This window comes from Propithecus coquereli, unplaced genomic scaffold (genome assembly GCF_000956105.1).
Source record: "Propithecus coquereli isolate 6110/MARCELLA unplaced genomic scaffold, Pcoq_1.0 Scaffold14, whole genome shotgun sequence".
Lineage (NCBI taxonomy): Eukaryota > Metazoa > Chordata > Mammalia > Primates > Indriidae > Propithecus > Propithecus coquereli.
The window spans coordinates 6,315,840-6,330,633 of NW_012138302.1; the positions used below are offsets into that span (position 1 = coordinate 6,315,840).

Consider the following 14,794-nt stretch of genomic DNA (forward strand, 5'->3'; position numbering starts at 1 on the left):
TAATTAAAATAATTACTGAGGCATTTTAGTTACACTAAACATATCTCACTATTATAGCTACATTTATTGCTTAAATATACTCCTGTGAACTGACTAGGAAATGTAAGGACTACATATGTTTTCCTTGGGAAAAATGTTCAGCTGATCTGTGAAGCAAGAAAACTCAATGGCTTTTGGAAAACATTTCTCTCTTCTCTCACTTAAGGATAAGAGATGGACAAGCAGTACAAACACATCTTGTCCCCTCTCTCTGATTATAACCCTAACAACCATTGGCCAACCACTGCCCAACTAGCCCCCAGTGGCAGAAAATCTGGTGGCTCAGAACCTTCTCATGTTCTGTTAAAGATCAGTGATTTTTTTCCATAGGAGATTGCCTGTGCTGACTTAATATTTTGGAAAAATAAAGGATTTTAGTTTCCCAGGAGGCCACAGGTTCTCTAATTATAAGAGAATTGGGTATCTGTGACCAGTATAATATGGAATCTCTTTTATTCCTCTGCTCAGAATTAGTTTCTGCAAAAGTTTATTTGCATAAGTTAGTACACACATACACATTTTCCTCAGTGAAGTAATTATTCAGTAGAGGCAGAATGTCCAATTCAAATTATATAGAAATATAAATATGCTTTTATTTTATTAATATACACACAGACATACCTACCTACATATCAATTTATCCAGAGATGATACATTGTATAAAATTTTTATTAAGCCTTAGTACAGTAAAAATTAGTATTGTTTATTTTTATGTCCTATTGGAAAAGCTTCAGGGGTATTGTCTTAATAGAAATATTATAAATTCATACATTGTAATTATTGTACTTTCTTACTGATGTAAAAGAAAGCAATATTTTATAAACATTATTCTTATAGGCTGGCATGTATGAAGCAGTTAATGAGGTTTACAAAGTACTCATTCCTATTCATGAAGCTAATCGGGATGCAAAGAAACTGTCCACAATTCATGGTAAACTTCAAGAAGCATTCAGCAAAATTGTTCATCAGGTAATGATTCCAATTTCTAGCTTCAGTATAAACAGAGAAAACATGTCTAAAAGCATTAACGTTGTTTTGTAGTGATGTCAAACTAGATCCATGAAATGACCATTTTACTCAAGTTACAAATGAGTAGTCAAAATGATGGTTCATGGCCAAAGCAAGGTTTAATAACAAAAAATGAATCCGCCTGAAGTAAATGATGATCATCATAAACTTTCGTCATAGCTTTTTTCTTCATTTTTTTCGAATTGTTACTAGTTAGCAGATTTTTAAAATCGTGTTTTATTTTCTGTTTCACATGTAGGTTATAATTATGAATCTGATTTTTAAAATTGATATCTATTCCTTTACTGCCAAGAAGTTTTTTTTACTAAAAAAAAAAAGTTGTTTTACTAAATGATGTGAAACTTTAATAAATTAATATTTTTAATGACTGCAGCTGAACTTTGTTTTTCCTAGATGTTTACATTCCATCATCCTTTGATATATTTCCAATATGAAAATAATATTTAGTGAAAATAAGTAAAATGGTTGTCATATATTTAATTAAAATAGTATGATTTCAATACTTGATCTTTATAGTTCGTTATGGAATCCACATATTATCACCAAAATTAAAATCTAATTAAACTTGGTTTAAAGTGAATTAGACTACTAGCAATTGATTTCCTTGAAACTAAACCCTTGGCTCCATTGAAATACTCTGAAATATCCTATTGAGCCTCCTTCACTTTTCTGTTCCCTTTCCGGTGCTACCCTGCTATTGTCTGTGGCTGCCATTGTCTAAGAAGGAGGTGGAGTGTTGATTATCCACTTTAATATGCAGTACTAGTCCTACTTTATTGTCTATCAGCTTGACCTCTTTCTTGCCATGGGCTAAACTGTTCTAGATGAATTGATATAATCTGAAAAATTGTTAACAGTCTTAAAATGGGCCTACTATTCTGTTGAGTCAGGATTTTGATGTCATCTACTAAAATGTTGAAGCTGCAAAAGATTGATTAGGTTTCATGATCATAACAGGTGGGTCTTTTTATAATCTGTTGTGTATATACTATCAAAGAAATCTTATCACAGCTTCTGGAGCTATAAATTGTAAATTGTGCATGTCAGATCTGGAACATCTAGAGCTAGCGTTTCCAAGAAACTTTCATCTATTGATGTTAGTTGTATTTGAGCAAAATTGCAATTTGTACTCCAGTTTATCCTGGATACTTCAGTGAAGTGTAGCTTACTGTAGAGACCTAATCTAAACACATAAATGGAACAAGCAGCTGTCTGTCTTTCCCCAAAATTTGTACTTTCACTTATTAAAGTTTTTAAAAGGCAAAATTTTAGCTGCTGGGTTTTGAACAAGCAATTTTTAAAATTATTATAGGTCTTAAGTGAAAGAATATGCTGTTTAAAATATCCTTTTGTCTTCTATTCATGGGGAAGAAATTATGGTATGTGATGCCTTACACTACTGAACTTCCTTTGGCCTTTTCTTGTTCTTTTTAAACAGTTTTTTTATGACTTGCCCTTTTTTACTTTTTATTATACAGAGTACTGGCTGGGAGGTAGGTAATGTTTTAGTTAGTTAAAGACACTAATAGATTGATTTGATCAGATTTCTTATGCCAATGCTTTGCCCACATGTGCTAGCTGTGGGCATTCTGTTGCTATCTGCTATCAATTGAATTCATTAACCAAAGAAATTTTGTTAAAATACTGTAAGTTATTTTAAGAAATTTATTATTAAGAGGTTGTAGGCAGTGCATGGAAATCCGTATGTTACACTAATGAGATTCTTTGGTAAATGAGCCACCTCGTCATCACTTTAGTTTGTTTTTATTCCTTAAAGCATTTCTTTCATCAACATTTACACACAGACTTCTTTTTTTAACCGTATTGTTTCACCTCATTTTACAGAGGTCGATTTATGTGTTATTGCTCAGAGGTATAAATAGAAAATACTTTATTTCATCTGATGTAAGACGCCATCAGTTATAAAACATACTATTATTTTATACGCATTTAAGAAAGTGAAAAAAGCCTGTGTATTAAACCAGGACATCCTGTCAGTTGAAAGACGAATACCAACTACAGAAATATTAAAATGTGAGCAAAAAATGCACATCTTAGAACTGATGAGACACTGTTAATTTGATCTTGGGTCTCTTCACCTTGACCATAAGTACTACTGAGGAAAGAAATTCACTTTTGCCATTTAAATTGGGGCGGAGGGAAGGATAAAGAGATTGAGAGAACTTGAAATTTAATTTGACCTCGTATTCTGACAGTGTTTGATGCATTAATGTTTAATAAGACTATGTGTGCTTCTTTTTATGTAGTAATTAGGCTCGTGAAAAGTTACATGTAAATCAAATCTTACCTGAAAAAATGCCAGGAAGAATTGATTACCATTGTTTTAAATCTTTCTGTAAAAGAAAGAATTCTATAAAATATACTCTAATTTGTTTTGATAAGGTAAAGCATGGTATTAATAAATCAAATTTATTTAAAGCTAGGTATAGTTATAAAGTTGTATGCTTTGCCTCTCGCTTTATTAGTTAGGTTTCTCTGTTTGGTTTTGCATTGCAATCCTTGTTTTGAAACCTGAATAGAAAACCTTAGGAATAAATGTTACTACTAAGTTTTCTTCTATTTCTGAAATAGTACTCACCTTTTGCTTTTCTTCAGATGAAGCCAGTACTTTCAGATCTACCTTAATTCTCAAGATTAAATGTGTGACCTTATTAATACCTAAAAAAGAATTCCTCATTTCTGTGGCTCAGTTAAGATATATGTAAAGAGACTTGCCATGGTTATCTGTAAGTGATAAAGTTCCTTATGGATTTCCTCACATCAAATAGAATTAGCTGGTAATTAAGCATAAAAGAATATATTGAAACCTCTGAGCAGTTTATTACTAGTCTCCTTGATGCTAAATCGACCCCTGAAAGGTATAATTTTCACTGGTTATGACATTAATATCATTCTGTCATCATGTTTATTGCATGGTAAAAGTCGCACAGACTTTTTGTTTATATTCTTGTCACTACCTTTTACTGGACCTTTAGCTTTGTAGCTGCTAAATTTGTTGCACGTTTGTTTTTTGCTTTTCCCTTGTAAAACTTAAATGGATGCTTGCATTTTAAAAATGTGTTTGCTACCATTTGCTGCTTATTTGTTTTGAAATTTCTGTAATTAAAATGCTTTCTGTTTTCTCTTCTCTCTTGCCCCTGGTTGCTGACCCTACTCCCTACTTTTACTATTGTCTATTGTGGTAAGTTCTATCTTGTGAATATTTTTCTTTTTGACTGTGAAAACTTCAGTGATTTTATTTTTTCTAAAAACTATGTTTCCTAGCTAATTTCCTAGTATTCTCATAGAACTCTTACTGGATTGAAATGCAGTAGGGATAATTTATACATTGTAGAAAGGCTCTTTGAATTGATAACTTACTCCTCAACTTACAGGAATAGCCCTTCTGAGTTTGTATATTAGTAATACATTTCACTTTTTATTACCCTCCTTGCAAATAAATTATTTGAGTTGGCAAAGCTTTTTGGGGGAGGGGTGTGTGTGAGAGAGAGAATATGTTTGTGTGTGTGTGTAAAAGATAACTCTAAAACTTGATACTTAGCAATTTGGTAGTTTTTACCATGTAACATAAATCATGAACCCTTCAGGAATCATGTGGCTGTTACCTCCTTTGCCAATTTCAGTTCCTTAAAATAATAGGAAATAAAGTATTTCAATTATTTCTTTCTTATGATGCATTTTTATTTTTAGAAGACAAATGTTAAATTTCTGTGTGAAAATTTATATAACCATTTTGTATTTTATGTGTATATATTTATTTTTAAAAGATATATTTGTCCATTTATCAAGTAGTGATCAATTTGTTTTCAAAAGTATACTATTACAAGTTTAGATTCTTCAGAAAAATCAATCCCCAAACACTGATAACATAGTCACATGACACTTTCTACTTTCTTAAAGATTACAACATATTTCTTTAAAGAAAATACTACTACCCTAGTAGGTGTATCTTAAAGTTTCCGGAAAGGCTAGAGAAGATGGGCTTAGTTTTGTTAAACTAAACTCTCTCTACTAGCTCACTGAGGAAATGTGGGTTACCCTAACTTTTGGGATTGACACATGCAAAATATCTTACCTTTTATTATTGGACTGGATGGACATGAATATGAGCCAGTATTTTGATTTTTATATGCTCAGAAATACTGGCTATAATTCTGGCTCAGGGGCTTCTGTTGAATTTTTATATTCTTTAATCCACACTAAAGCTGAGTGAGATGAAGTCATTCATCCAAGCAAATAAAAGGTAGAGCTGAATTAGAAACAGCAAATTACAATGGGCATGGTGGGAAGAGAATAAACTCTGAAAGAAGGAAATGAAATAAAAATTCAGGAGGGTAGAGCATACTTAAAACAAGTACTCAGGTAATTGAGTGGAAACATGTGATACTCTAAAAAAGAAATTAGAACATTTAGGTATAAAACATCCATGAGTCTTTACCTCAGGAAAGCGAAGTTAGATGTGAAGAAAGTTAAGGAAAACACAGGAAATGGAAAGAAACTTACTATCTCTAGGAGGAGATACTTTCTGGAAGTTGGTGACTTCCTGATAGTTGGTATAGACCCATGACTGAGCACCTAAAGAGATATACCACACCACTGATTTTTTTTCTGCCCCTTATGCTACTTTTGAAGAGAAAAAGAAAGATATGGACAGCAAATGTTTACTACGTAAATGAAATTAGATGTGATTTCTTTTTTCTGGATGGGGACATGTAATGGTCAGAATTGAACCTCCGATAAGAAATGGAGTAAGATATATGTTAGAAGACTATGTTTGGTAGGTAAACCACCAACCTGATTTTTATACTGGAGTATACAGGAAGGATATGCAAATATGCAAAAATAATTACAGTAGAGGTCAGTGCTATCATATAAAGGAAGACAAAACAGGGAGGGAGGTAATTTTCAAAAGAATTCTGCAAGGAAATTCACAAAAATTCTCAGTGAAAACATCAGAGAAGTGGAAGACAATTCAGGGAATCATACTAATGTCCTAGTCATACTAATGTTTACACCAGTATGTAGAGTATAGGGAACATAGAGGTCATTTAAGAACTTGGACTCTGATGTCAAGTATATAGGAGTTTAATTCGCAGCTCCACCATCTACTAACAATGTGACCTTGGGCAAGTTACTTTTCCTCATCTTAAAATGAGGGTGAAAATAGAGTTGTGATAAGAATTGATGTAATACATATAAAGTGGTTAGCCAATGTCTAACACGTATTAAGTACTCGAAAAATGTTGGTCGTTATTTTTGTTGTTGTTACTATGATTTTTATCATTAATATTATCATTACTGTTATTTGAAATCTTAACACAAGTTTGTTAATAAAATCAAGTTGTTCCCAGGTTGAGATCTGTAACTGGAATGAACTGATAAATGCTCTTTAAGAAGGATAGATCTAATAGAAAGAAAGAGATTGCCACTGTGTGTATACTCGTATACCTATATGGAAATCTGTTACCTTCAACGAAGCATAGTGGGAAACAACTGGATGAAGATAAAGGCTTTTAAAAAGTGATGTCATTATGGAAATATACAACTAGCCCAACAGAATGTTTCTTGCTAAATAAAGATAACAAAACAAAAACAGATTTAAGATATATTTGTCATAAGCGACTTCAACCATTTAGAGACATGGTAGATGGATTTCTTTGGGACATAGTTTCATCACCTGGAAGATTGTGGAAGCAGTAAGAGAATTGCTAAGGAAGAATAAGCTGTAGTGCAGCAGTGATGGAAAATTCAAAAAATTCATAACAGTAAAGGAGGCTAATGTTAGAAAAACCGTCCAGATTATGGGAAAGTAGTGTTTTTGTTTTTAATTTAAAAGAAAAACAATCATCATGTGGTCCAAAACTCTGAAGAGGAATTAAAGATGAAATGATGTTTTTCCAGAAGGTGAAGCAATGTGATCATGCCTTCCTGAACTGGATAGTGGCTAATGGACTCTTTCGGTTAATAAGTTGAAGATAAAGTCACTCAATTGCTTAGCCTTTCTTCCTCTCTAGTCTTATCTATCCCTTGCTACTCCCTCCCCAACTCCAGGACAGACACATTCATTTTAAATTCCAGTAACTCCCAGTAGTTACCTCCCTAAGCATGTCTCCTGTTCTGCCATACCTTTTACCTTCCTGTTCCTCTTGCCTTAGGGTAGTTGCACAGGCTCTTTCCTCTGGTTAGAATGCACTTCCCCCAGGGATGGGGGAATAACTCCTTTAGTCTTTGGTCCTTTGTCAGCTTCTTGATGAAACCTACCTTGACCACCTTCTTTGTCCCTTTTGTTCAAAGATTTATCACAAATGTCTAGGACTGTTTGTTGACACACAGTAGACATTCAGTAAATATTTGAATGGATAAATGAATAGTTTCCCTCACATACATTCTATTTTATGACTTTATATCTGCCTTTTTTTTCTCCCTCTCTATTTGAATGTCCCTTCCTTCCCTCCTCCCATCTACTTGGCCAGTTCTTTTGAGTCATAGAACCCTGTCAACGTGTCACCTCTGTTGTGACTTGGTTCCAACAGGATTAATCCTTTCTTATATTGCTTTTTATTATAGCATATATCCCTTTGTACTGTAATTATTTGAATATATTTTTTATTCTCTTGAGAAGCAAGTCTTATTAATTTTTATTTTCCTACTACTGAAGATGAACAGTGGCTACCATAATAAACACTCAATAATTTTATTCCTTCAACTGAATGTTAATATGAGAAAATATATAAAAACAGGTAGTGTAGTTCTAAGCTGCATTAATAAAATTCAGTGTCCAGATCCAAGGAGGCAGTTAGCCCACTGGATCAGATCAGCAGTATCTGGTCAGATCACATCAGCAGTATTGTGTCTATTTCACGGATATCACACTTTAAAAGATGGCACTGAAAAATGAATAAAATGCAAAGAGGGTAGTAATTCCTGTCATATGAAGGTTGATTGAGAATTGAAATGTTTAGCTAAGGGAAACAGGTCCTAAATGCTGTCTTCAAATATTTAAAGAGCCACAATATTGAAGAATTGGAATATTGTTTTAAACTGTTGTACTCTGAGAGGAGTACAGCCAGAATAACAGTATTTTAGTATTTATGGTTTTAAAAATTAGGAATATATATGTACGACATTATGAAAAATAAGTCACAAATTTTTTAGTAATTTAGTTAGATGTCTTTTTTATTTTCCATGCAGTGCCTTCATTCCTTGATTATGTCAAAATTTACTATTATTATATTGTTCCATTGGCTTACTGATGATTTTAATCAAAATTTTGATTGAATTCATATAATCCTTCAAGAGAGATTCATTTGCTATAGAAATCAGTTAATTTTTATGTCTGTTAAATTTTGAAATAAAGTAACTATGAAAAAATGTTTTAAAATTAGAAACCCCAAGTTTCTTTAGCTCCAAAGACATTTTTCTTTAAAACCTTGCTGCTTTTAAACAAAAATGTGTGTATATTTTTAGTCACTGTACTTTTTTTTTGGTATTATAAAACTGGTAAATTAAGGATCAGAGTTTACAATTTTGCTTAATTATCTGTAACATTTCTAGCTTATTTTATATATATTCTTTTGCTTTTTCAATATTGGAAAAATAAGTATAAAGCAGATTAGGCTTAAAAAGAATTCAAAGGTATTTAAATACTTATGTGTAGTTGTGTATATAAGAGCTACCACAAAATCCTTCTGGAATAGTTTTGTACCTAAATTGTAAAAATTGCATAGAAAGCTTCCAAATATTTATCTTTATTGAAAGAATTTGCCTTCACATGTACTGTGTGAGAGAGTTAAGGTGACACTAATGCACTTTGTACCTGGCATGAATATATGGTTAATGCATGCAGTGGGTGGTTTGGGAGCTTTAGAATAACCAACTCATCTGAAAATTTTTTTTCTTGTTATCTTTCACTCATAAGTTTTTTCCCTTACTAGTCTGTTTTTAGTTACTCTTCCATATATAAATATTTGTATTGGCACAGGGATACTAAATGTAGATTTTTTGCTTTAGTGCTTCTGGAGGGTCTTGACATTTATGATTGTCTGCTCTATGCCAGGTGCTATACTTGATTCCTAACTTTTATGATCTTATTTAATATTTGTAAAGAACTTACATAAAGGCTAATGCTAATTTTAAAATGTTAATGTTGCTTATAAATTTAACGTTAGCTAGTATGCTCTAATATCAGTACAATTATGACACAGTTCATGTTATACCAAGCATCTTTTCTTGCATTAAGAAAAATCAGTTAATTTATCTTAATCGTATAGACTTAAAAAGCATAAACCAATGCGATATAGTCACTTGGTACAAACTCTGAAACATATATATCATATGTGATTTAGTCACTTGGTAAAAGCCCTAATTGCATAATATTGTTTGTTAGAAATAATGAAAAAAGACTATTTATTTTGTTTTACATTTATTTGAAAAATAATAAAATATTATAATTCTGAATTAAAACTTTTTGCAGTACTTTAGAAATTTTATGCTATAGCAATCTAAGCATAACATGAAAAAAAAGACTTTATATTAAAGTTTCTTCATTTTCCTAAACCTAGGATGGTAAGCGGATGTTTGGCACCTATTTTCGTGTTGGTTTTTATGGAACCAAGTTTGGGGATTTGGATGAACAAGAATTCGTTTACAAGGAGCCTGCAATAACGAAACTTGCAGAGATATCTCACAGATTGGAGGTGAATGCTGTGGTAGTTCATAAATGTCATCTTTAATTTGTGTTCTCTGTGATGATTAGACTCAGATCTAGAACTAATCATTTGATAAGCCAGATCTTGCCCAATAAACTACTCCCTTTCATTATAAGGATTTTTGATTAGTTACAATAATACTCTTTCAAATCCTTCAAATCTTTTATAGCAACAGTAAAATAATATTTTTAACTCTATTTTTTTAGGTTCTATTTTCATAACATATTTTAGAAACCCCTATATCCTTCAGAATTACTGTGATTTATGAAGAAATATATATAATGTTATCCACATTTTATAGAAAAAGACATAAGGAATTAAGTAGCAGCTAATAATGGAACTAGAATTAGAACCCCAAGAAATTTCTGACCCAAACATTATCATCTCTTTTGGCTTACCAGGTTCCTAGTGAAATATCTTTAGAACTTTAGCCTGAAATCATACCTTAAAAACACTTCCCGGCCGGGCGCGGTGGCTCACACCTGTAATCCTAGATCTCTGGGAGGCCGAGGCGGGAGGATTGTTTGAGCTCAGGAGTTCGAGACCAGCCTGAGCAAGAGCGAGACCCCGTCTCTACTAAAAATAGAAAGAAATTAATTGGACAACTAAAATATATAGAAAAAATTAGCCGGGCATGGTGGCGCATGCCTGTAGTCCCAGCTACTCGGGAGGCTGAGGCAGTAGAATTGCTTGAGCCCAGGAGTTTGAGGTTGCTGTGAGCTAGGCTGACGCCATGGCACTCACTCTAGCCCGGGCAACAGAGTGAGACTCTGTCTCAAAAAAAAAAAAAAACAAACAAAAAAAACACTTTCCTTGGCCTTTATAATTTCTTAATTTTCACCATAAATGATTGATTTCCATATTTGTCAGGCTAAACAGTCTTTTCTGTTATAGTTATTCTTTCCAACCTTCTTTTTACTGAAAGTGTGGTCCATAGGACCAGAACCATTGGCATCACCTGTGAGATTGTTTGAAATGTAGATTCTCAGACCCCACCCCAGAGTTTTGAATTAAAATCTGCATTTTAACAAGATCCTCAGGTGATTTCTTTTCACGTTACAGTTTGAGATGTAGTGCTCCAGGCTTATTTTTATTCTCAGCTGATATTATTAATTTTTTGAATGTTATATTCTTATTGGCAACTTTGCTGGGCTCAACTTTCATAAATTGTCTTAAACTGTGACTTTTTATTTTTCAAGAGGTTAAGTATAAGTCTTGGGAAATATTAATTGAGACTGTATTTCTTAATCATAAAAAACCTGTTTTTGGGACAGGAGTGGGAGTTTTTCCTTTGAAGATTTTTCTTTTCTTTTTTTTTTTTTTGGAGACAGAGTCTTGCTCTGTCTTTCTCCCTGGGTAAAGTGCAGTGGCGGTATTGTAGGTCACTGCAACCTCTCAAGCAATGCTCTTGCCTCAGCCTCCCAAGTATCTGGGACTACAGGCACATGCCATGACACCCGCTAATTTCTCTATTTTTAGTAGAGATGAGTTCTCTTGCTTAGGCTGGTCTCGAACTTCTGAGCTCACGCAATCCTCCCGCTTTGGCCTCCCAGAGTGCTAGGATTACAGGCATGAGCCACTGTACCAGGCCTCCTTTGAAGATTTAGATTTGATTTTTCCTTTTGAATAGCTCCATCCATTGCCCATGCTGCTACCCAATGTCATATGAAATAGTCACTACATTCTTTTGTTTTTTCTTTTTTTTCTAAAAGTCTGTATTTCCAGAAATCTAAACAATTTAAAACAAATTTCTTCTGCAGAGATGCAAAGCATCTCAGTCACTACATTGGTGACCCAAGGATGCCTTTTCAAAATCTAAACCTATACAAAACTTCAATAGGTCAATACTTTTATTTGAAAATTCTGGAATTTTAAAAAAAGCATTAAAAAAATGAAAGTTTATTCATTGACCCATGGTCTGCTAAGAAATTAGGCCACATCAAACTCAATAAAAGTAAGATTCTGCACATCAAAGATAATGAGTTTCTTTTGTCTTTGTTACCTTTTGTTTCTCTTTAGAACCTTTTATGGAATCCTGTGTTTTTACTAGAGAAAATTGTTTTTTTTCTTATATTTTTGAGTCAAAGTACATAGATGGGAATAATGTCAAATAAATATGGACTGAGGCCATGATAATTTATGAGCTAGTATAATTTTTGTAAGCCTAAATAATTCTTATTTTGTAATTATTGACATGGTTGTAGAGAATTTACTAAGTCCCCTAATTTTGTTCAGGAATCTCCCTCAAAGGCCTTCTCTATTTTCTAATCCTGTTAACTTCATGTAAAAGATTTCTTTTTCTTTATTGTAGGGATTTTATGGAGAAAGATTTGGAGAGGATGTGGTTGAAGTAATCAAGGACTCTAATCCTGTAGACAAGTGTAAATTAGATCCTAACAAGGTATGGTTGATTAGACTGTAATGACATATAGGTGTATCTTTGAGATATACCTCTTTGCTATGTTGTTTGAGAAAGACTAAATGATAACTTAACAGTGAGGAAATGAACAATTTTTTCCTTTCCCAGGCATATATTCAGATTACCTACGTGGAGCCATACTTTGACACATATGAGATGAAGGACAGAATCACATATTTTGACAAAAATTATAATCTTAGACGTTTCATGTACTGTACACCCTTCACTTTAGATGGTCGTGCCCATGGGGAACTTCATGAACAATTCAAAAGGAAGACCATTCTGACTACTTCTCATGCCTTTCCTTATATTAAAACAAGGGTCAATGTCACTCATAAAGAGGAGGTAAGTCTATAAATTGGGGAAATAGAATTAGTGAAACAAATACATGCAAACCATGTAACAATAGTGTAGATGTAGCAGAAGATACGTGCCATCCCTCATACCATAATATACTAGAACTTTACCCACTTTTGAGCCATTATTTTTTGACTTCTAAATTCCTAATTTACTCTCTGGTTATGCTTTAAAAGGTTGAATTTTTTTTTTTTTCTTTTAGGGATCCAAGTCTGGGATTTCATTGTTACATAAAAGTTTACAGTTAATCTCCACTTTTTTCATACTTTTAATTGATTATATGTAAAGCTCATTGAATAGTTTTCAATCAGTACACTCACCTAATAGATGCTATTTTATTCAGATCATCTTAACACCAATTGAAGTTGCTATTGAAGACATGCAGAAAAAGACACAGGAGTTGGCATTTGCAACACATCAGGATCCAGCAGATCCCAAAATGCTTCAAATGGTACTCCAGGGATCTGTAGGCACAACGGTTAATCAGGTTAGTGCTTTTTGCTAGCACTATGTGATTAAAGTTGTAAATAGGATTTGGAAAAATTTCATTATTATATTTTACAAAGATCACAAATAAGTGCTAAGTCAAGTGAAAAGTATATGTGTTAGAAGTGGTTACAAAAGACACTGAAAGTATAAATGGAAGAAAACTGAAAAACAAAAGTTTAGGAGGCCAGGCGCGGTGGCTCACATCTGTAATCCTAGCACTCTGGGAGGCTGAGGCGTGCGGATTGTTTGAGCTCAGGAGTTAGAAATCAGCCTGAGCAGGAGCAAGACCCCGTCTCTACTAAAAATAGAAAGAAAATTAATTGGACAACTAAAAATATATAGAAAAAATTAGCCGGGCATGGTGGCGCATGCCTGTAATCCCAGCTACTCGGGAGGCTAAGGCAGAAGGATCACTTGAGCCCAGGAGTTTGAGGTTGCTGTGAGCTAGGCTGACACCACGGCACTCACTGTAGCCCGGGGAAAAGAGTGAGACTCTGTCTCAAAAAAAAAAAAAAAACAAAAGTTTAGTATAATCTCAGTTCTTAAGGTTTCTATACCTGCCTTCTCTACTGCCTAGGGTTTTCCACCTCTGTGTTCATATGCATTTTATTAAGAAAGAATTGATTCACTTAAAATAGCTTTTCCTTTAAAAGCTTATACTGAAAGAATATGATCTAAAAAAAGGGCTCATTTTCAGAGCTATGTATTTATTTGTGAACTTCTACTGTCTTAGATTCTCCCTAATGTTATCTTCTGCAGATTTCCTTCACAATAAGTTGTGAGAATTAAATAAGTGATATGGAATCATTTTGAAAATTTTAATAATATATGTATATAAGATATTGTTCTTTTGCCATATGCAGATGAGAAGCCATCTCCAATATCACCTTGTAGTTGGTTCATTCAAATTCTCTTGATGATTTTGGGCATGGCCCCAATCTTAAGAAATATTCCATGGCAAGGGAAAAATCCAGAAAGGCTTCAAGTAAGATTTCCTGTAATATGGCTTAACTAGTTTTTAGATTAAAGGAACAAAACTAAAAAATGCCCTGCCCAAACTGAGGTAAACACCTTAAAACCTTTACCTCCTAAAACATATGTGATTTTAAGGTTTTACCTCCAAATGATGTAGCTTACTCACAAAATGTTATCATCTTTAACTTGCAGCATCAGGAACACCTTTGGATTACTGAGGGAAGCTGTTTTAGCAAAATCAAGTCTGATAACCAGTGGATTGGCAGATGTAGTAGCCTGACATTTACATCTAGGATAAATTAAAGAATATAAAAAATATAAGACAAACTGTATTATTGAACACATTAGCCAGTCCTTAAGCTCCTATTCTGTTTCTTTGAAGAATGAACTAATAAGAAGTTAATTTAATTGCAGTTGGCAAGAATATAGATATGAAATTAGGAAAAACTGAAATAATCTGTCTCTGAAGAGTTTTAATATAGGCATAGACATGTCTGTATCTCAGTTGTAAGAAACATCATTTGAGTAAATTCTGTCTGTGTGATTTTAGAGAAGACAAAAACACACTTCTTATTTTAATTTCTCATTTTACAGGGGCCTCTGGAAGTTGCCCAGGTTTTCCTATCTGAAATACCCAGTGACCCAAAGCTCTTCAGACATCATAATAAACTTCGACTCTGCTTTAAAGATTTTACTAAAAGGTATTTAAGGCTTCCTGCATAAAGATCTTCCAACTGAGAATGTCCAACACCACAGT

General features: G+C 33.2%; 1 protein-coding gene across 1 annotated transcript in view; it reads left to right on the forward strand.

Moving 5' to 3' along the window:
- Positions 1-14,794, forward strand: part of DOCK7 (dedicator of cytokinesis 7) — a 229,483-nt gene that overhangs the window by 198,862 nt on the left and 15,827 nt on the right. The window contains exons 37-42 of the mRNA XM_012639329.1: positions 877-1,008; positions 9,651-9,785; positions 12,109-12,198; positions 12,325-12,561; positions 12,917-13,060; positions 14,632-14,738. Of these exons, the coding sequence (XP_012494783.1) occupies positions 877-1,008; positions 9,651-9,785; positions 12,109-12,198; positions 12,325-12,561; positions 12,917-13,060; positions 14,632-14,738 (845 nt within the window). The remainder of the gene's footprint in view (positions 1-876; positions 1,009-9,650; positions 9,786-12,108; positions 12,199-12,324; positions 12,562-12,916; positions 13,061-14,631; positions 14,739-14,794) is intronic.